General features: G+C 37.3%; 1 protein-coding gene across 12 annotated transcripts in view; it reads right to left on the bottom strand.

Moving 5' to 3' along the window:
- Positions 1-222: 222 nt before the first annotated feature.
- Positions 223-22,322, bottom strand: part of AHI1 (Abelson helper integration site 1) — a 95,855-nt gene continuing 73,755 nt past the window's right edge. For all 12 annotated transcript variants that reach the window (XM_075413987.1, XM_075413994.1, XM_075413996.1 and 9 more), the window contains 5 exons: positions 19,407-19,472; positions 16,942-17,104; positions 15,371-15,471; positions 5,383-5,462; positions 223-1,330 (listed from right to left, as the gene is read on the bottom strand). In XM_075413987.1, the coding sequence (XP_075270102.1) occupies positions 1,102-1,330; positions 5,383-5,462; positions 15,371-15,471; positions 16,942-17,104; positions 19,407-19,472 (639 nt within the window). In that variant the 3' untranslated portion in view covers positions 223-1,101. The remainder of the gene's footprint in view (positions 1,331-5,382; positions 5,463-15,370; positions 15,472-16,941; positions 17,105-19,406; positions 19,473-22,322) is intronic.

Raw genomic sequence — 22,322 nt, 5'->3', positions numbered from 1 at the left:
TGCCCAACATTGTTATTCTCACTTCTTTTTTTAATGGAATCAAGTGCCCTGTCTACTAAATAAGGGCTTTCTAATTTTATGTTATTTATTGCTTCAGAGGGGGAGGAGGAAGAATTTCCTAGCAGAGTAAAAATAAACTGGACATCATCAGCCATAAAAAATACCAACACTAACTGATAGAAAGTGTTTTGTTTAATATAAAACATAAATTATTTAGCACCGTAGATAATTAGTGAAGTAATTAGTAAAAGTTCACAACATAATACTCAAGTAAAAAAGTATATTAATGACACAACTGAATAAGGACTACAAGTAAAACAAACAGCACAGTTGGATATGAAATATTCAGACAAAGAACAGTGTATTTGGCAAGACTGCTGCCAAGGCAGCCAGGAACTCTGACAAAACTGCAATGCATCTTTATTACGTGCAGAAAATATCATTTGAAAAATATAACTGCCTGGAATTTGCAACACTTATTTACATGGGTAAGCATGAGTAGTCCCACTGAAGACAGTGTAGTTGCATAGGTAGTTACTCAACAATTCACTTCACAGCTGCAAAATGCAGTCCAAGTGAATATCTGATGTCAGGAAAATATTTTTAAAAAGCTTGTATTTTCAGATACACTGTAATGTCAGCATTTCTTTGGAATTTTACCATTCTGAACACTCCTCCATTTTACTTATGAGACATTTTAAAATGCTACTTTAATAACTTAGGTAGCGTTTGGGCTTGTTTTGCTCTAGGTCACGCTTTCTCACTTGATTCTCTGCTCCCAGTGGATTGATCCACAGTCCACAGAAACGCTTAAGCTAAGGTGTAATCAGATATTAAATTGGTTAACATTGTTATTTGACAATTTCAGATTTTACCAGTCCAGTGAAGAGCAGAACATCCAAGTTCTGCTGATTTCAAGGAACCCAGGGCAAAAGTCTTCCAAAGCACGTTTGCACCATTAGTATGTCACAACTGGTGCCACTTTTGCATATTTGAGTATTTTTATTTCTTTGTTTCTTGTTAATTCTAGAAGTGAGACTGCAGTTGCAGCCTTCAATGTGTATATTGAATATCACACCAGTATTTGGAATTAAATTATGACTATATGTCATAGCATTCAGGCTGAAAGGCAAGATTTGTCTTTTCATTTGTGCTCAAGTTTGAGCCTCTCACTGCCTTTTTCTTCTTCTTCAGTTCCAGTCCACGGGCTGTAGGTTCATTTTCAACACCATTAGCTGTAACTGATGATACAGGAGTATTGAGACCTGTGAAGTTGTGCTGATTTTCTCTCTCGTTCCTCTGTATCCTTTTCTTCTTTTTCTTTGCACCTCTAGAGGAAGGTGGATATAAAAAGAGTAAAAGAAACACAATGTTAGCCCAAATTTAGAGCTTTTTCCACCCACAGCTGATGAGTTAGAGCAACTGTCTGCCTGTCCCTGTTGAATACAATGCTGGAACAGCTACAAAAACTACTGTTCTGCAGCAGAACAAAGAGAGAAAAACCATGAAGACAAGATATGAGACCACTCCACTAGTCTACTTTTTAACATATCATAGCATTGCTTTGAAAAGCACTGCTCGTGATCTTAAAAATTGGTTAGTCTTGATCAATAGTCAACAGATGTAATTAAAAAAATACAAATTACTAGTCTCTTCCTCTCATAAAAGCCATTGCACTTTTTTTTTTCCCTTTCCTAAGCTCAAACATCAAAAATACTTGCGATTAAAGAGAAAGTCCAGGTTTATTTGTTCAACAAGAATGAGATAGGCGGGCAATGTGCACAAGATTAGTTTTTCCATTTTAATTTACCTGAACTATGACAGATTTACAGAATCAGAAATCACTCTAATGTCTCTTTATGCTTATCTGACTTCATACAAGGCCAAAAGCATCAGTCAAGCTCCTGCATCTTCCCCATTTAGTGCCTTTAAGAAGGGAATTTGAGTGGTCTCGCAGATAATGCCAGGGATTCTGCAGATGTTACACCACTTCTACCATGAATTCCCACTCTTGGCAGAAGTTGTAACTTTATTTAATTATAATTCTATAACAATACTTCGACTGTAACCTTTCAAGGGCAGGTACTCTCTTTGTTCAAAATTTATATTGTGCTCAGCACAAAGAGGTCTTGATTTCTGACCAGAACTGTTATGCTGAATGCTCCTGAAACACATAAGTGAGTGGATGAATCAAGACTAAAGAATGTAGTGAGCTGTGTGCAGTTTTCCCCAACTGCAAGAGCATTACTGTTGGCGATACTGTCCTAATGTAATCATATTGTACAGATGAAAATGTTTACACATCAGCCTTGCTACTGCACTGATGACTGTCTGCCTACAGTTGGAATGTTTTTTAAGCTAAATGTTGTATTCATGAACACATGAATTGCTGAAGCTCTAATATTGGAACATCCTAAGGAAAAGGTTCTGGAGTTTAAGACCCTCTGTTAGGATTCCTGGAACAGTAAGTACCGCTGCCTGAGGAAATCAGGGTACAAAATCATATTTAATCAGTAATGTAAGTACCAGTCTACCAAACTGAGTGTTCAGCTGGCTCTCACGTATAATCACTTGTAAATTTATGCAGAGAGCACTACCTAGTGTAGCTGAACAAAACTGTACAATGTGAATATATGTAGGGAGATAATGTCTGACCTGACAGATAGTACCTAATCATTAATATTCAAAGGGTGAGGTTACTATGCAGATTTTCAGTATAAAGCTACTAAAATGTTGAGAAGTAGCTTTCATCTTTCTATTATTCGAACATCAGATGTGATGATGTATCAAATCTTTGACATACTTAGGTAAAAACCTTAGCTCACCTAGCATCTATCACGTGGACATTTCTCTATTTCTTCTAGAGTCTGCAGAAGACAGGTTAACTGCTTGGCTAAGATAAAAATCTACTACCATCTTGGATAAAATTTGTTTTCCCATTGCAAAACCACATTTTTTGTCCAGAAATTCTGAAAGATAGACATGTCGTAAACGCTTGCCATTCTTTTACAGCTGGTATTGTGGTCATAATGAATACTGCTCTAATTGGCAGAACAGCAATCATTCATTCGGAAGCTCAAAGAAAGGTATAGCAAGTCGTGCAGATGCTAACAGTTTCACTTCTCCACAGTAAAAGTGCGTACTTGGCAATCACATCTCACTTGATTGTTACAAAGTTTATTTACTGCATAATTCCTATCATATACTAGCAAGTGACATAGATATTATGTGTATCTTCACAGAAAACAGGAAGATAACAATGTTCTAGGTGGAGCAACTATTTAAGTACAGATTAGGCTGGATCTGAAGTCATGTTGGTATTGCTTTTAGATGTTAAAATAGAAAACTTTTCCAGTTAAGAGCACAACACTTGTATGTGTATCATTTTTTAAGGATATTGGAAGACACATGAACTGCAGTGAACAAGAAAACTACAGTTCTGTCACAGCCCCTGTGGGTCACAGTTTCAGGTACAAAGTGAGCATGTTCATGAAAAATATGCAGCCTTCTTTCTGAGATGTTGTATTATCTAATCTGTACTATATAGATAGCCTACAAACAAATATGGAACCGTCTTTCAAACTAGTGGCATCAGAAATGCCAGAAGATCCTTCTTCCAGCCCTCAAAATAAGGCAAAAACTTGCAGTCTTTTCTGAAAAAACATGGTACGTACAGTCACTGCTAACATTACAAAGGTAAGTGGATCGCATTTGATTATGTTCTAGTTCATGGAAGAGACTGCAAAGTACATAATTTCAGATTCAAGCTTTAGATCAGGAATAGACATTACTCAGATTTGCATTCTGATTTTAAAACATTCAGTGAAAACTACCCTCTCCACGTTCAACAAAACACAATCACGGGGGAAAAATGCAGCAAAAACATAATAAAGCCTAGAACATCCTGCACATGGAAGGAAAATACAGCACTGTGTAGGACTGACATGTTTATCTTCCTCCCTTTCAAATTAGCTCTCCCCTGACAAGGTGTGTAGTATCAAACACTACCCCATGGCATCTTTCACCCTCCCTCACTAATGATCCGGTATAAATGGCTCAGTACACCCTGAAAGCTTGTGAATGAGGCTCTTTGCCAAGATGGGACCACAATGACATGAAGCATGACTTCAGATCGGCATCTCCATGATGTTCAGGAGGAGGGAGCGCATTCCAGTGACTCAGGCATGGAGTTGTCTCCTCTCACCTTTTTGAAATGTAACTGAAGTGGTTTTGGGGCTCTGTTTCTTCAGCATGACACTTCAACACGACCTCTTCTCAGGACAGCCTTAGTTTCCATCACAATGAATATTTCACCTTTGATATGACCCAACGTTCTTGAATTTGATTAAATCGTTTGGGATTCCACATTTTAAATCTGCGGTCCCACATTCTTCAGTGGATGCCCTGGAAAGGTCACTCAAAATAATTGTTTCCTGAAGTTTTACTAATGGAGTTGAGTCATACCAAATTTTTGATACTGGCTTCCAACACACTGTATCAACTGTTACAGTAACTGAGCTTTTCAGGCATTTCCTTCCTTAGCACGCATCCGATCAGAATAGTTATGCCTAAAATTCAATGCTGAGTTCTGCCCATGTGTAGTTATATAGCCCATTCCTCACACCACACACGAGGGTGAAACTTTCCACTCACAATTTATTTTAAAATCTAGATACAGCTGGAGATAGAAAACTAAGATTTCAAGATGTCAAAATTAGGTATGTATCTGCATCTGCACCGTATATGTACAGATTATTTGTATGGGGAGGGGACCAGTCTGGAAAACGATCAGTGAAGTAACTTTGCTTAGATGACAGATACCTGTAATGGCAAACACAGGAAATATTTTCAGATGTATTTTTTGATGTATAAATGGTTGCAATAGCTAAAGATATTGTGGAAGCTCTTGTTCAAAATGTTGAGATCTTATCCACTTACAGCTTTCATGCAATGAATACATACAACTTTTAAAAAATGCAAGCGTGACAAAGACGCTAGCTTGTATCTTCTCAGTATGTGACAATCTTTTGAAATTTACGTTAATTAAGTTTAGAAGGTGAAAATAGTTTGCAGTTTGTAGCAATAAAGCCTAATCCATAGCTAAGGGATGCCACAGGTCAATCCCGTGCCCCTGAGTTTTGATTCTCATACCCATTATAGTCCCTGCTCTTTTAGGGGAGACAGCGTGTGTATGCACACGTGTACATATAGGTAAACTGTTAGTTCCTTCATGTTGTGGGTTTGAAGCACTTATTGAATTATTATCCTAAAGCTAACCTTGTTTTGCTTGCTACAACAACACAACCCTTCCAACATTTCTCAGTTTTCGAACAGCAGCTGTAGAAGTAACACTGTAAATTGTTTTAAGTATTTCTTGCTTACTGTGTTGCAGGTGAGTCTCTATCTGTGTCACGTTCCGAGCTAAGTTTTACGTCCCCTGACTTACTGATGACCGGTGACATCTGTAAAAGAAAAAAAACCAACCAGCTAGAAGGTAAAAAGACGACAGACAATGGGGCCAACACACGTACATAGAAAACCCACCAGCTTCCTGAATAAGGAGAGAATATACCTCGTTTGAAAAAGAATGTCTATCAGCCATAAAATGTTAACTCCTATGTGGTTACAAACAAGGAAACAGTACCGTGCTTTAAAAAAAAAAAAAAATTTAAAAAGCTGCTTGCAAATAAAAGACAGTTTTCAGGTACATGTAGAAACAGAAGGTTATGAATCTGCTTGAAGTCAGCTTAAAATACACGCGGTCTGTAAAGAAGTAAGTTATTTCTGCTACTACATGAATAAAGACAGAATGCTAAAAAGCCATCTTATTCCATAGTTTGAACAAGAGAAACCTGTCTATTTATTAAGCCTGCAAGTTTCAGTGAAAAGCAGTTCAAATCACTCCAGGTTACTTAATAATTCAGGGCTAAAAAAACCCCAAACCTGGAAGAGCTTAAGTAAATTCACCGATTTCCAAAAGTAATTAGTGGGTCTCTACGCAACTCACTCCCGTTATAAACAAACCTCTCCTACTTCTAACAGGTCTCATACTTACTGCAAGAATTCCCATAAGGAACTGTGAGTGCCCTTCCTTCTTCCACCCAGGCTGTTCACAAGTATCTGGTAACTACCCACGTACTTTAATTTTCATGGGGGGCAGAATCTGACACAACTGACAGGCCTTACGTCTCACTCAAAATTTGCTCTTCTGGAGCCAGGCACACGCTACACAACCAGCCATGAGCTTCAAGCCTCCAGAGCACCACAACCAAGGGGAAAAACTGTGGAAAGCAGTGCAGCACATGGTAGGTTCAGACCTAGTATCACAACGTTGCCAGTGAAAAACTGCTGTGGACCTCTGCTTCAGGCCGACAGGACAGCTACATTCTGTAAGTGCCCGCTTGGTATGGCGCGTGTGAAAGAACAAGTTCTATTGTCAGATTGGGGACTGGTTCCTATGAAGACATCGGAAAACTGGAGAAAAAGTCTGGAGCCCTAGGCCAGAGAAGGAAGGGAGAGACTAGACCTAGCGCTTTCTAAAAATATTTTTTCAGGGAGTAAAGGAGAAGCATGGGCCAGGGAGTAAAGGAGAAGCATGGGCTTGAAACTAACTCAGCCCTCAAAACGTGGACGATGTTTGTGATTTTTTAAGACTGCTAGCTGAATTTTGGATTCATGGTCAGCCTAAAGCAAACCTACTACATTGTTTCTGAATTTCCTAAATAGCCTTAGTGTTAAAAAGATCAGACCACCAGTTCTGCCAAGCACAGAGGTATTCATCTGCTTGTAAATAGCTTGTTTAATGTTCTGCTAATTGCTCCACGAATCAGCCAGCTACTGACATTACTGTCTCTAACACCCCAGTTAAAAACGAGCAGTATTAGGAACGGAGTATCATTCAGCAGCTCTGGAGTGCCCAACAACAATACAGCACCTAAAAAAGTAACCACAAAGTCAACAAGAGCTTTCTGGAAGCAACAGAAAAGAAAAAAAAAAATCATAGTTCTTGATCCTCTAGCCTGCCAATTGTTGCTTTCATTTTGTGTGACCGCACAGGCATGGTGTACCATGGTCCCTCCGTATTTAACTTTAAACAGAGGGAAAACAGAGGGTTGCTTCATGGCAGTTCTTTTTATCACTTAAGCATTAGTTTTGGTATTTTAAAATGGAACAAAAATACTTTGTTTTCAGACACTAAACTTATCCACCACAGATTTCAAAGCCCTAATGAATAAAACTTATCATTCCCCTGTCAAGTCCTATTGTCCCTTTTCAATTTGGGGTAAAGTGAGGCACAGACGACAATTGTCTTGGCACACGGAAATGAACACCATATTGGAACCAGAACCCGTATCTCCCAAACCTCAGTTTTAGGCCTTGAACAGTTTAATTACTTTTTTAAAATCCAGATGGAATTAATTAAAAGACATCTAGTCAACGTTAGTAGTTGAATGAAATCTGAACTTTTTTTTTGTCTTGGTCCTGCTCCCTAGTATTATTTTATTAGTTCAATATTGTTTTTCTGCTGACTTAGAAGAAACAGGATCAAACTCCCATTGACTGACTGAATTCATGTAAGCACACTGCCCGTAACACCCATGTTCAAACATTAGTCATTAGAATTAGTCTGCTGAAAAAACACGGATTGCTGGATTAGTTTAGACAAAAGTCAGACTATTAGAATACAATAATGTAGTATTGTGGTGGGGCTAGGAAGAAAAATCTTCTATTTCACACACAAAATCCCTGTTAATACAGTAATAAACTTGCGACCAAGTCAATGGTAAAAGTAAACACAAAAGAAGGAAATAAAATCCTGCTGATATGAAAATACAAGGGAGTGCTGTAAAGGAATGACTAAGTAATTAATACTTCCTTCAGCATTTATAACCTTGTGGCTCCTTGCCATGCACACTCATGAAATTCACTTCACCTGCAGTCAAAATAGAATCTTTTTCTGAAACTTTTCTGTGAGTGATATTGAACTAGTGTTTTTACCCTCCTTTTTGACTAAATATTACAGGATCTCTACATTGTACTAATACCATAATAAAATATGGACCTTTCCAAAGAACAGTCTAGTATAATTCCCTTAAGTGCCACTACAGAAGACTGACTTATCTTTTCAAAAACAGACTAAGTTTTTTAATACTTTCAGATGCCAAAACACAGAAAATTATCCTTTACACTTGAAAGATTAAAGTATCCACTAAATTAAGCTGCCTAACTGAAGGCTCTTATGATCTGTTTTAAAATGAACTCATCACATAGGCTTTCATATATTCAAGCACAGCATTCACCATGAGCCAGAAGGAAAGAAAAGCACACAGAGATGTTTGAATAGCTGTGTTCACCTGACATGGCAACTAATGAGAATTTCTTGGATCTGAAGGGACAGACACTCAGTTCTTCAGAGCACTGCTCGAGTACGATAGCTTTCTTGCCTCATTCCTACAAACTTTCAAGCATGTAATAAGGCAGGAACTAGATACCAGATCTTTCTGAAGCAGATCTCACTGCCACTACCTTCTCTTGCCTATTCCACATACCTTTGTGTGCCTGTTAGCCCACTCCTTGAACTACTTTTCCCATCCCAGTGATGTGAGTAAGCAGTAGCAGTACTGAAGGACTAAGTGGGGTCAGCAGCAGATGCAAGAAGGCAGTGCAGGAGCTGGTGCAACAAGGAGATGGAGTGGCAGGAGGAGCACAGTGAGCGAGTGGAGGCTGGGAAAATAGGCAGGAGGTGTTTGGCTAAGGAGGTAGTGGTAGTGCTTAGACACCGAGAATATATCAAGGACACGCTAATGTGAAGAGCAAGCCACAGAAATCTAGGCTATGGAGGGGCTGCAGAGGCTGTTGATCTCTTCTTTCCCCATTTCTAAACCTCTCGACCACTTGTTATGCATGGGCAGATCTCACAGGAAGCTCCAAACAGCTCTGCACTATTGACACTGTGTCTGTTCTAAGATTCAGCAAACCAAGTGTTGTAACAGATAGGGTGTTCGCTATTAAATTCATCCAGACTGCAGAGCTTAAATATTGATACAGAATTATTAGGGCTGTGTTTGCTTTAAAGACAAAAAAAAACAACCACGTTTCGGGTAATTATGAATACCTTGAACTTTTCTGTTCACAATAAAAAATACTGAACATAGTACAAAACATGATCTCCCTTGTACAGTGTGCCACTAATGGTGTTCAGTTTTGCTGCCATATTCTAATTCTCCAACCTTTGAAAGATATAGCCCACCAGAAGCAGGGGAGAACATCAGTTCATATCAACTGCAGAAGCTTAGATTTTCTGAAGTTTCTTTTGCTCTGTTCACTATCATAAAAATAAAAATCTCAAAAACCAATAAAACTCTCCCACAGAAGCTATTTCTACAGAACTTGATCTAATTAAAGATTCATTGGATCACAGATGGCAAGAACGAACATGTCTCTGTGTCTATTCAGACTAGTCTTTAAGATGTTTAACTCAATACTAAGTTTGTATTTTGTTTTCTATTATACAGTCCACGGATAAAAGATTTATAGCAATGTACTTAACTCCCCAGAAACATGTTGATGTCTCCTGTCAAAACTGTTCTAATCAGGCAAGCTTGGGAGAAATGCTGTGACACCACACCACACTCATCATTTTCCTTCCTGCTACTCTGTACCCCTCCAGACATTTCCCCATTAAATGAACAACTGGCAGGGAACTTTGCTAGTGGAATTACATATAATTCTTTTGCTGTGACCTTCCTATGTGAAGTGCAATTAACTTATAATTGCTTTTTTCCCTCTCTAATGTTTTTAAAGAATAAGCCTATCTAAACCAGATTAACCCAACCCTTATGTCTAACAGCATTAACTTAGTTGTGAGTATCTAGCAGAACCGTGGCTCTGTATACAACAGAGCCATCGGCATCAATTTCTATCTTTCCCATAAAAACCAGCTAAACCACTGAAGGTGTTTAGGACCAAGCCAACGCTTACTAGCTTCTCCACCTATGAATGCCAGAGTCACAGGCAGAGAGGACTTTGCCTTGTCTAGTCTTCGAAATGGCAAAATCCTGGGCCTGTTCAGGGCTAGAAGAGACCAGCAGGAAATCTGGTGGGTGAAAACTGTAGTCACGGCTCAACAGTGACAAATACTGTGTCTCAGAAATCAGACCAACTAGACAACTATTTGAGGGACAACAAAAAGAGGAGAAAGAGTGGAGACAAGACACTTCAGACTAAAGCCCTATGGTTTAGAACAGCTGTGTTCAATCTTGAAGCCTTGGCCTCTGGGAATTTATCTGTGGTTACAACTTTGCATTAAAATTTGCATAAAAATAGTTCCACCCTGTTCAGAAAGAAGCTGTGAGGACCCAAGGAGAAAACCACGGGGAAGAGTGAAGATAGCTTGCTCCTGAGAGCTATCTTAATAAGTGTGCCTCAATAGCATTTTTGGTTCTGCTTGACTAGTTCAGTGGCTCAGCCTGATTCTTCAGTCACTTATAGCAAATGACTAAGGATGTCATTTAATCTTTTCTTTTTTTTCCCAAAAGATATTAATCTGCTTGTACAGCAGGTATCTTTTCTTCCTTTTCTTCCAAGGACTTAATACTATAGACACAGACGTAAACATTTTCTGAGACAAAAGGTGTTAAAAAACACAGAGGTGGTTTTGGAGTTGAAAACGAAAAGAGCTATCAGCTTATAAATAAAGTAGCACCCCACATGCTTAAGACAGAGTAATTCAACTTGAACAGTACGAAGTGCATTCTAAAGGGAAAAAAGAATACCTCAAAATAGGAAACTACGGAACTAAAAAGCTGAAATATATTAACGTCAGGTAACGTTTAAGGAAAATGGTCTGTTCCTTGTAGATGGTACCACAGTAACATTTCCTTCAGAAGAACGATTTCTTCAAGAATAATCAAAGTAATTACTATTTCAAAAGTAGGATTTGCAAAAATGTACCTGTTTTATAATGCCTATTCAACTGTTTAAGTGGAAGACCACACAGCAGCTTTGCAGACTGATTCTAGCAAAGCACGGTTTCTTTCAGCCCTGATGTCAATGCCTTTGGAAAGGGAGATCTGTAATCATGGTAGGCACGAATGAAGACCAGAATTATAAACTTCACTACAAACACATTCTAATTCAACTGAGTATCACATTTTTTTGGGTCTGCAGCCTCTCTGAACCTTGAAAATGGACACATTTCATGACATGTTGGAAGTCTTCAGTTCTATTCAGTTCATTGTATTAAATCTTTAATGTTTCCCTCATCAGCATTATCACATCTGTCTAGTCCCTCCTCTTCCTAAGTAATAGTCAGTCACCGAAGTGTTCCCCAGTAACACAGTAACCTGAAGAAAGGCACCACGAAAGGAGAAAATAGAAACAGCACAAACTATAAAATGAAAATATTTGATTAAACTAATAGAAAAATGTCCAGCTAGTATTTTTGGAAATATTTTTGAGCAAGTTTTCTATGCTTTTTAAATTTTTATCTCTAATAAATAAATTTTGAGCCCACAAAACCACCCACATCGAAAGAGCTCAAGCCCAGGGGAAAAGCATCAATTGCTTGGCAGGTTAGTTTCAGACACGCTAGGCTAAGCATTCAGAAAGTCTGACAACCACCTACTCTAGGGGAGGAAGAGTGAGAACATGAATTATTTATGTGAACAGTGATGATCTCAAACTTTGTTTAAATATACATGGAATCAAGTTTTGATGATCTCTGGGTAGATTATCCAAATTGTGCAATAATAATATAGTTCTTGAAGGTAATCCTTTTCTTTTCATGCTTGTGACCATAATTTTACATCTTAACATAATTTTTTTCAAAGATAAATATACTAGAAAGAATATTTTCTTACATTTTTAATGGAAATTTTAAATTACTGTTTTGTTTTTGTATATGAATACTTCCCACTATTCTTGCATAATGTAGAACTGAGTACTTAACATTCAGAATCCAATTAGATGCATTTTATGTAGTGAGTGGTAGGCCATCATAGATTATAAAACATATTCACAAGATTTTATAGACAGCAGAACATTTGTGGCCCCAAAAAAGACACTCTATTGACTTTGAAATGTCTCTGATTTGCCAAAATTTTTCAAAATCCAAATTCTGTTTTCTAATAGAACCCTATCTGGATTTCTGACTTTTCTGCGTTCATCTTAAGGAACCTGAAAACACCACATTTACTGCAGCAGCCAGATGACAGGTCCGTCTATTTCTTGGGATTCTTCACCAATGCAGTGAGAACTTCACTCCATGAAATTTCTATTGGCAGTTTAGATGTATGTTGTAATTAAAGATGATTATGACCTAATTTTGTGGCTCAGGAGTTAAGTAACTCATAAGGCAGGAAAACAAGGTTTGCATAAAATTATTATGTTATGAATGCAAAGCTGATGGTAGCAAGCATTTTGAAAGCAGGTTCTTTGAACTACAAGGTTTTTTTATTATTTGCAAAGATTAATATTGGATCTTGAGTTATTACACCTTCTTCTAACATTAATGATTCCATTTTATTCACTCATCATAAAATCCTGATGATTAGCTAGATATGCATGTATAATACCTGCAGTTGGAAAACTATTTTTAATTAGACTATCTGATATTCTCAGTGATTAAAACCATAGTAGTATTCTACGTTTTAAGTGCCCTGTTTAGTCTCGTAGGTAGCAAAATCTCACAAGTAACTGCTATGACGATTTTCGTAGCAACTGTGTTTTGCAGTCTTAACAGAGCTAAATATTTAAGTATTCCTCAGGAAAAAAAAACAAAAACCAACAACAACCAACAGAAAGAACAATAGACATAGTAGACCTGGATATAACTAAGTATTTGGGAAAACATGCTTGTAGCCAAAACCCAAACATAACCAAAAAATTCAGTTATATTTTCCTGCTTGTGGTAACAACTTAGGCAACAACTTAATTATTTGATAAACATTCCAAAAAAAGCTTCATTTTCTGCAAAGAAAAAAAAACAACCACCCACCACAGGATATTACAAAATAATGATTTTTCTTATTTCCCATGTAAAAGAAATTGGCATTTCATTTCATCAGCTTTTATACCGAAAAAAACATGAAAGGAATAGGAAGAAAAGTTGCTGTGTCACTGCTGCAACACAGGAACTGCCATAACCGACCAGCCCCCTCAGTGGTGGTCTTAAGCAGTTTTCTCTTAGAAGCATCTGGTATTGCCTAAAGCCAAAGCACTGCAGAACTTTCCTTCATTATGACAATCAGCTGAAACATACCTTGTTTCTTCTATGCAGCACTCTGTAGCTTTTGTAAAACCATTACACTTCAAGTGTAATGTCATAATTCAACGTGCAACTCTTACACAGAGATTTGATTCATCATTTGATTCAACTCACTGTTTTCTTGGTGATTTATACTGTCCTTATGTAACTTGAAATGAAAAAAAAATTAAAAAAATCAACCAGATGTATGTTTCCCAGTCATTTAGACGTTTTTGGAATCTCAGACATTACCTCAGCCTAAAACGTGTTATTAAAAAAAATTAATCCCCAAGCGCATACGTTTAATAGTGTCTTGTAGTAGCTAGGTTCCCCAGGTTAACTAAGCATGGCACAACCAAAAATTTCCTTCTACCCGTATTAGATATGTTCCACCCCAGGTTAATGTTCCCTGATCTTGTTTAACAGCAGCAGGCGAAAGAAAAAAAAAAAGAAAAAAAGAATGCATCCAGTTCACTTGGACAATGGTTTAGCTACGAGTTTCTCAGCTACAAAGAGGTAAAAGATACTTCAGATTATTACTACTCAGCGTAGTGATTAATTCCATATTTCAAGTATAGTTAGAAACAAAACACTTAGTAATTCAATTTATAGGAGTTGGCTTCAACTAGGCTGCCGAGTAATCTGTACTCAATAATTATTAGATACTACCTCTCTCTATTCACCTATTAAAAACAAAATCTACACAAAAAAGGTTCATAGAAGCAGCTTTGAGTGTTTTAACCTTGAACATTGCAATATGTATTATGTAAAGATTAGATAAATCATCTGAAAAGAGAAAAAAATTAACTAAGCAACAGCATACATTTTGAGGCTTGCAAATGAGACACAAAGCACTAGATTCAATTTTAGATAAGTAGATGGAAAAGTCAAGCAATTTGAAAGAAATCTGAACAAAAGTCACTTTTGAAGTAGTTATGCTAGTACTATTTGACTAAATGAATAGCCGTGCAAAGCACACTTCAGAATACAAACATATTGGAATAAAAAATTCTTCAATTCTAACAGTTATTGAACAAATTTCTAATACTGTTTTTGCTTACAAAGTACAAAGTATCCCATGTTTTAAGACAATCATCAGTCTTACTTCACAGAAGGGGAACGTAAGTTACGCAGTTTCTAATCCCTGTTTGTCTGGAGAAGTGAGAGTCATTTGGCCTACTTTTCACATAGCAGTTTCTCTAAAGCTCTGAAAAAAATAAAATAAAAATCAAATCCCTATTTTTTCCCTTGACTAAAAATGGGCTGCTGTTTCTTTGCTCTTCTGTACATGCTATATCCTGACTACTTACTAAAATCACAGAAACAGGAATGCCTCTGTGTACAATATAGTATGTGATATGTAAACAACAACATCATGCCATATGCAATTGCAACCCAGTATATGGTGCAAGTGGAGAGTAGCAGATATAGCAAAGACAAAAGCCTTTCTTTCCTTTGTGCCTCCAAACTATGAAGTCTCTGTAGTCCACCCTCCTGAGCAACCTACAGGATGGCTGCCGTCATTTACATCAGAGAACCACCTGCAGCTTTTAAACAGAAACATCCATCGACAAAGTAAGCACATTCAGATGCAGCATATCTCCTGGTCTGGTAACAAGACCTTGTATATCTTTAGTTAGGATATTATTACACAGACTGAAAAACTGTGGAGAGAAAAACATCACAACTTTCTCCTACACAATCTGATAGATACGGAAATTTCATGGAAGAAAATCTGAAGAATCTGTGGGCAGTGCATCTTCCAAGAATGACAGTCAAGTGCCCAAAAGTACGTCAGGTTTTGAGAAATCCATGTTGTTTCTTCCACCATTATTTACATAAGATAGCTGTGAGAGATACTTCTGTAAACCTTGGAGTCAGTAGGAGATTTGCCACTCATGACAATGATGCAAAAGTAGGCAGAATATTTAATTGCCACATGATGGATCAGCTGGTTCCACGAGACAAACATTAGACATCTGCTGAAAATCTACCTGCTTGCCTGGAATGAGGTCTACACGCAAGAATTTTTTTCCAAAAAGGACTGAAAATTAACACAGTCCTCCTGGCACACAAAAGAAATACTCCACCACTACTTAGCATCCTTCCTTCTCAAATTATTACCTTACGTGGTGTTGGAGAACATTCCTCTGCTTCTGTTGGTCCTTCAGGCAGGAGAGGAGCACAATCTGGTAGTAATCCCGATGGCTGTTCCTCACATTCTTCTGAAAACAGGATCCATAATTTACCATTACAAGAGCCATGAAAGAATTATGAAAGTATCTATTTAATGTGAAGAACCATAACGTTACAATCTAGCCAACAATGGAATGTGAACTGAAACAGGTGAAAAATGTTTGAAGCCAAACTTCCTATGAAAATCTATAAAAATTTGCCCATTAACTTTTATTTCTATTTGTAGGCTTAGATTTAAATGTAATTTATATGTAGGTAATTTATATAGGCAATTATATAAAATAAAAACAATCAAACGTTTACATGACTGGGAACAGAGTCCATACTGACAGCAATGCAGCTGATACTTAACATATGTACCATATGCATTTCTTTTGATTCAGTAATAAGATGGTCACCAACTGAAATAACAAACTATACACCAGGGGTTTTATGGCACAGTTGGACAACTGCCTCAAAAATTTTCTTTTTCTTTTTTTTTTTTTAAACAACAACAGCCCACCACTGAGGACTCTTCCTACAGACTGCTCTCTGGCTTATTCTGCAAGGAAGAAAGGAAGGAGAAAATGCACAGGATGTGCATGGGGAGGACAAAGGGGAAGGGCAGTTGTTAAGCTAACTAATTACCATCATCAAGCTAGCATAGTGTTCTGTCCAAGTTTTTTTTAGGAATGAGGCATAAACACTAGACTTCACTTGAAATACAGAGGGAGGAACTAGAAAATGGGGGGAAAATATTGAGAAATGTTGGGTTAAAAGATTTCTAAACACCAGTATAACTGATAGCTTGATAGTTTAGGAAGGCAGATGAATTTCTTGTAGTATGCAACCACGCACTACGTTGGTAAGCTGAATACTAACAACTGTCAGGAGACCGAGCATCCTTCCATCACTTGACTCAGTAGGATGCTTCCTATATTATTTGTTCAGGTTTATTTAGGTTTGTCTGTATTACTTCAAAGGCAAGGACCTGGTAGCAAGTTCAATGCTCAGATATGAGATTTAAGCATTACTGTTCTTTTAAATCTTCATACTGAAATCCACACATTTGGGAACTGTGTATTCTCCATTAGAGTAGGAGGAAAATTGAGAGTTTTTACAAAAGCAACTGGTTAGAGCTAACAGAGATCGTCTAAGAAAAACCTAAGATGTCTGTGAAATGCTTTGATGTGTCCTAAAACATTGCTAAGGTAGGGCATGAATCTATGTGGCTACATGTAGGAAGAGACAAGGAATCAACCCAGGTGACTGACAGTTAAGTCAGTGCTATATAAGCTGGAATGTTTAACGAAGTCCAATACCTTCCTAAGTCAGGCATGTCAACTTGCTAAGTGGTTAGCAAACTTTGCACAATTTCTGCAGCACAATAAGTCACCATTATGCCATCTGTGTGCTACATAAATTTGTATCTTCAGAACAATAAGCAGTAAAGCATGGTAAAATCTTGGACCATCAGTTAAACCCACACCGGTATACCAGGAAGACAGCAGTAAACTTACTTTCACCAGCCACATAATTAGCTGGAAAATAGCCTTGCTGTCCATTTGCTAGGCTGCCAAACCACCAGTTATCATTATCTTTGTATAACACTTGGATAATGTCACTGCGATGGATGGTTAGCTCATCTGATCGATGCGCTGTGTAGTCATAAAGAGCCACTACCTAAAAGAGAGATAAGAGCACCACAGCTTTATCACAACCATGCCACAGAGAAAAAAGCGCAACATTCACTTCCTCTTGCAGAAAAGCAGCTGAAACCAAAGCTGCACTTTGGTAAAAGCTGAGGCTGTCTCAAGTTTTGCTAATGGGATCAGGGGTGGTGGGAAAGCAGCAGGAGAGGCAAGATAAAGGACTGTGGGATTGTAGAAATGGTTAAGAACATTCAATTCACTAAGATTAGCTTCAAAACAGCAGCTGTTAGTTTTATAAGCAATTTACTTGTGCAGCGAAAGGAAAAAAAAAAACACTTCATTCACTCACTTTCTCAGAATTGTTACACCACCTTCAGATCCCATTCTGTGTGTGCCCATGAAGCATATGTGTTTGAATAAATACTTCAACAGCATGACAGTTTTACCGAAGGAAAAATTTAGTACAAAAATATCATTGCAAAGTTTTGCTTTGATCACTCTGCTTTTGTTTGTGTGTTTATAAATATCTGTCAAAATACCTTTTTATTCTATTTAACATAATAAATCCATTAGCCAAATACAGTGCATCTATACTTATCTGGAAAAAAATACTAATGGTGGTCAGCACCATGCAAATTACACAGAATACATTACCAGAAGCCTGCTTTCTACCCTGAATATGAAAATATCAAGTACAACTTATTTATTTCCTACGCCCTATGAACAAAAATTGTCCTGATGAATTCAGAGCAGAAAAGACTGAAAAAAACCGAAGTGAACTGAAATAGTAAAAAAACTGCTCACTTCCCTCAGGCTAAGTGAAGAGCAAAATTATGACCTATTTTACACAAACAATACTGCTTCCCTACATATAATCTTCATGTCATATTCCTCTATGAAATTTTAAGTAAAGAGGTCAGAAACAGGGATCATTAGGAGTGACAGGAGGTTATAGGGGATTGCAGGAGACAGCAAAGTTGTTATGAAGATAGAGACTTGGAGAAAAATCTTCCTTTTTTTATTACTCACGCATGCATTTAAATCCTAAGACTGCTGAACCGCACAGTGCTTTTTATGTTTGTATTTCTATTTTGAGTAAGATCACCTGTGAGTTATGTGTGTGTACATATATATATAGCCAATGTCACCTATATTTTCATAATTTCATGTCAACAACTAAACAGATTAAATTAGTTATGAATGGGAAATGATGGAAACGACTGTAAATCCTATGTGGTAATTTGTGAGCTGGGGAGCATCAAAGAATTAGTATCAGCATATTTCTCAGTAGATGGGAAATTTATCTAAATAGGCATTTAGTAACCCTGAACTTACATAAAGAAGCTAAACAATGAAATATCCTTTATTATAACTCTCCTCCCTGCATTAGGAAAGCTAATACAGTAAATCACAGGTGATGTTGACAATATAGAAATATGAACTATAGAATAGAATCAAAATAAAACACACTAATGAGCACCACAGAGAAACCATACAGAACAGGAAGCTCACACGCTCAAGTCCTGTAAGGGGTGCTCTAACACGGTGTCCAGTTAAGGGACAACGGTTTCCTTAGCATTAGTACTGTGAAAATCATGAGGTCACTCAGAGGAAAAAAAAAACGGGGGGGGGGGAATACAATACTAATCATTTGGCAGCATGAAAACCAATGAAAGGCATAGCAAGAAATACTTCTTCTTGCAGTGTCTTTTGTAAGATAGTTCTGGTGCAAATGTTTTGGGTTTTTTAAAAAATTACAAAAATTCAGTAACATGGCAACACTGCCAACAAACAGTTCAGACCAATCAAGCAAGTCCCACCGTCTCCCAGAAACAAAAAAAAATTAAAATACCAATGTGTCCTGTAATACAACTGGTTTAGCAAGCCTAACAATTTAAATGAAATGTGGAAATTGCCATTATATTCTCTGGAGACATATGATGAGAAAATGACCATAAGTGGATATAGGAAATACACCTCAGCACCAAAGAAGACTGCCCAAAGAAACAGAATTTCTTCTGTTGTAACATTCAGACATGTGTTAAGTTCTGTCTGGGTCTGAGTTCAAGAAAAGAAAAAAAAAAAAAAAAAAATCTATATTCATCAAAATTTTACAAAATTATTTTTCAAGAGTGACATAAAACAGCAGTAACGTGGTTATGCTGGTTATGAACATGTTTGTAAGAATTACAAAATCTAGGGTAGCAATAAAAATCCTTGAGACCATGCTAAAAAAAAAAAAAAAAAAAAGAAGAATGTCCTTTCAAAAGCATAGATACAGTGTAACAGGTATAGAAGATACTTATTTATGTAAAAAATTACATAATACTTACTGTCTCTTGCCTGAGTGGACAACTGCTTCCTCCTCTCATCCCCAGTGCTGTCAGGCAGTTATCATTCTAGAAGAAGAAATTATTTTTAATCTTTAATATGAAATATTTTGATAACCTGTATTTTTGAGTATTTTCATGTCCACTGTAAACCAATAAGAATTATCTGTAATAAAACTTTTTTTTCTTAAAAAGAAGAAGCAGAAGTGATGTTGTGCAACACTGAGTAATATTGGCTATGTAGATATTTAGAAAAAGATATTAAGTTTTTCAAGTATGTGCACTACACTACAGACAAAATGGGGTAAGACAGAGGATTGATGACTATGCAGTCTAAGCTTGTTTGCATTGCAAATACTAGAGTAGATGTTCATGAAGTTGTTGCAGTGAACTTTACCTCTGAACCAGTATGCAAAAGATGTCACTTTCATATAATGGAGAAATTCAGGTTGGTCTTAATAACCAATACATTCCGTTGAATTCTAATTGTTCTATCTTTACCACTTACTCTTCAGACTTCCAATGAAGTCAAAAGAATAGCACATATAACACAATAATTAGGATGTGCCTGTACCTACAAAATTTAATTTCTGTCAAACAACAGAATTCTTCAGTTGAAAAAAGATTTAAAACAGAAAAATTATGAAAATTAGCAGAGGAACAACAAGTTAAAACAAAGGAAGAGATGGAAGTGCTTTGCTGGTATTACTTAATTTTTTTCAATGGCCTATTTTCACATAGGATAAACCATTTTCCCCTAGATTTTGTGTGTGTCAAAGGATACAAACTATAATACAGAATAGAAATATTACACAGCAATTAAAATATTTTAGAAAAGAATCAAATGTGACCTTTGTGAAGTAAACAACATTTCTACCCATAACAGATTGTACCACATTATAAACATTCAAATTTGAGAATTTAAAATTGTTTCAAATTAAATTTTATTTAAAATTTAAATTTAGTTCCAACATACTTCACCTTTTTCATATTTTACAGTCCCTCTTTTAACTGTCTTTTGCATGAACTTCTTTCTCTTCTCTTGCTTTTTCAAAACATGCATCTAAAATGTACTGCCTTTTTTTTTTTTTTAAATTAGGTTGATCCAAGGAACATCATTACTGCAATCCTCAGCACAATAAACAGCATTCTCTAGAACAGAGATTCTTGTCCTCAGCGTTGTTTTCCTAACTTCGCTAGCCTTATCCCGTATAGAAAACAAATAAGACTACCCTGAGCACAGAGGTTCCACCCAGTCTCCAGACTGTTTTGGTATTCTCACAGTACTTACAGACATACGCAGTACATACAGATGAACAGAGTATAAAAGCAAATAGTTGCACTCGGTTCTTATCATCTACCAGAACATCTAAGCCTACCACTTAAAGAGTTCTGAATAATTATGTACATACGCAGCAGGGGGGGAAGTGTAACGGCCTGATTTGATAAACAAATTTTGAACAAAGACCGGTGGAGCTGCAGTTCAGAGTACGTGGCTTGTTCAGTGGTCTACTAGTAGTTTGCACTGCCTTACAGGTTTCAGCTAATTCTCATTTTCCATTCTCAAGGTTAAGAGAACTGTGCAAGGCAATGTGCTTAGCCTGTGGGATGGGAGTGCCTCCTGTTGCTCAAAAATGATTCATCAGAATTATTAGCAGTGTTATTTAGGTATCTAGTTCAGGTACTCATATTGCCCCATTATTGTGTCTCAATCTGTCTCTCTCTCTTTATAAAGTATTTGTGCGCTCTCAAACACTCCATGTAAGAAGAGCCTGAAGAGCGCGAGCTGTTTGGAAATAACAAGCTAAAATCCATGAGTCATCCTGAGACTATGCTGAATGTTCTCAGACACTGCGTTAAACTTTTAAGGCAACAACAATCCAAAAAGTTTCCTCTTAAAACGTCAGCCGGGTACGCCATGGGCCTCCGGCCGGACAGGGGAGCTGTCAGGGCTGCCGAGCCCTGGCGCGGTACTGCAGGGCAGCGGGGCTGCCTCCGGCCTGCCCCGCCATGCCCCTCGCTGCGCCAACCGACAGGAACGCTGCAAGCAACACCCACCAAAAACCACTGGCCTTTCAGCTTAGAAACATCATTTTTTAATGTTGTGTCACAAGATTAAGCCACGCTTTCAGGCTTCCAACAAAGCAACTGACATACCGAAGCATACAAATACATCGTCCTTAATAGAGTATTAACATCTCCTTTTTTAATGCAAGATGGAAACTAGTTAGTATTTTTCTTGTACTGGAGCAGACACGGGCCTATAGTTCTGTTCTGAGGAGTTTGTCTTTTTGGGAGGCAGACCATCTGTGAGAAACAGGAAGAAAATGCTTGCTGAAAAAGCCCGCCGTGCCACCCTGATTTTGGTTGAACAAAGCTGTTAGGAGCTCTTCGGAACATCCTCAGAAGAAGACAAATAGATCCAGCAGTTGATGCAGACTTCTTAACCACAGACTATCATGCTGGTTATCTACGACTAACCCACTCAGATAGCTTTGACACTTCCAACACCAAACCAAATTAAAAAATATTGTAAGACGCTCATACAAAAAAGAGCACTGCAGGTAAGAGTGAACTGATAAATAAGTTGCTGTATGAAGTGTCACCGATTCCTGATAATGGCACAAATTAAAATGTTTATGGCTGCTTCTTAATTGGGCAGCTTCTGTGATTGTGGTAATGGAGGTTTTGCTTTTTTGCAGATATATAGTAGCTAACAGGATTTGGGCATTTGATAGTATTCATTCCCTTAGGAGAAGCAGCAGCAGCAGGTAAGAACAAGGGATATGTTATTACTGTCTTTTCTGTAAAAATTTCAGTATTCTATTTCTACTACTGAACAAACATCTTTCAAATACCACAATATCAATGTTTTAAGGAAAAAATATGGAAAACATTTAAAGTCTGGTCGTGGTTTCA

The sequence above is a fragment of the Opisthocomus hoazin genome, chromosome 2, assembly GCF_030867145.1.
Source record: "Opisthocomus hoazin isolate bOpiHoa1 chromosome 2, bOpiHoa1.hap1, whole genome shotgun sequence".
NCBI lineage: Eukaryota > Metazoa > Chordata > Aves > Opisthocomiformes > Opisthocomidae > Opisthocomus > Opisthocomus hoazin.
Note: the sequence above shows the minus strand (reverse complement) of the source record. Positions and strands in the feature narration are given on the sequence as shown.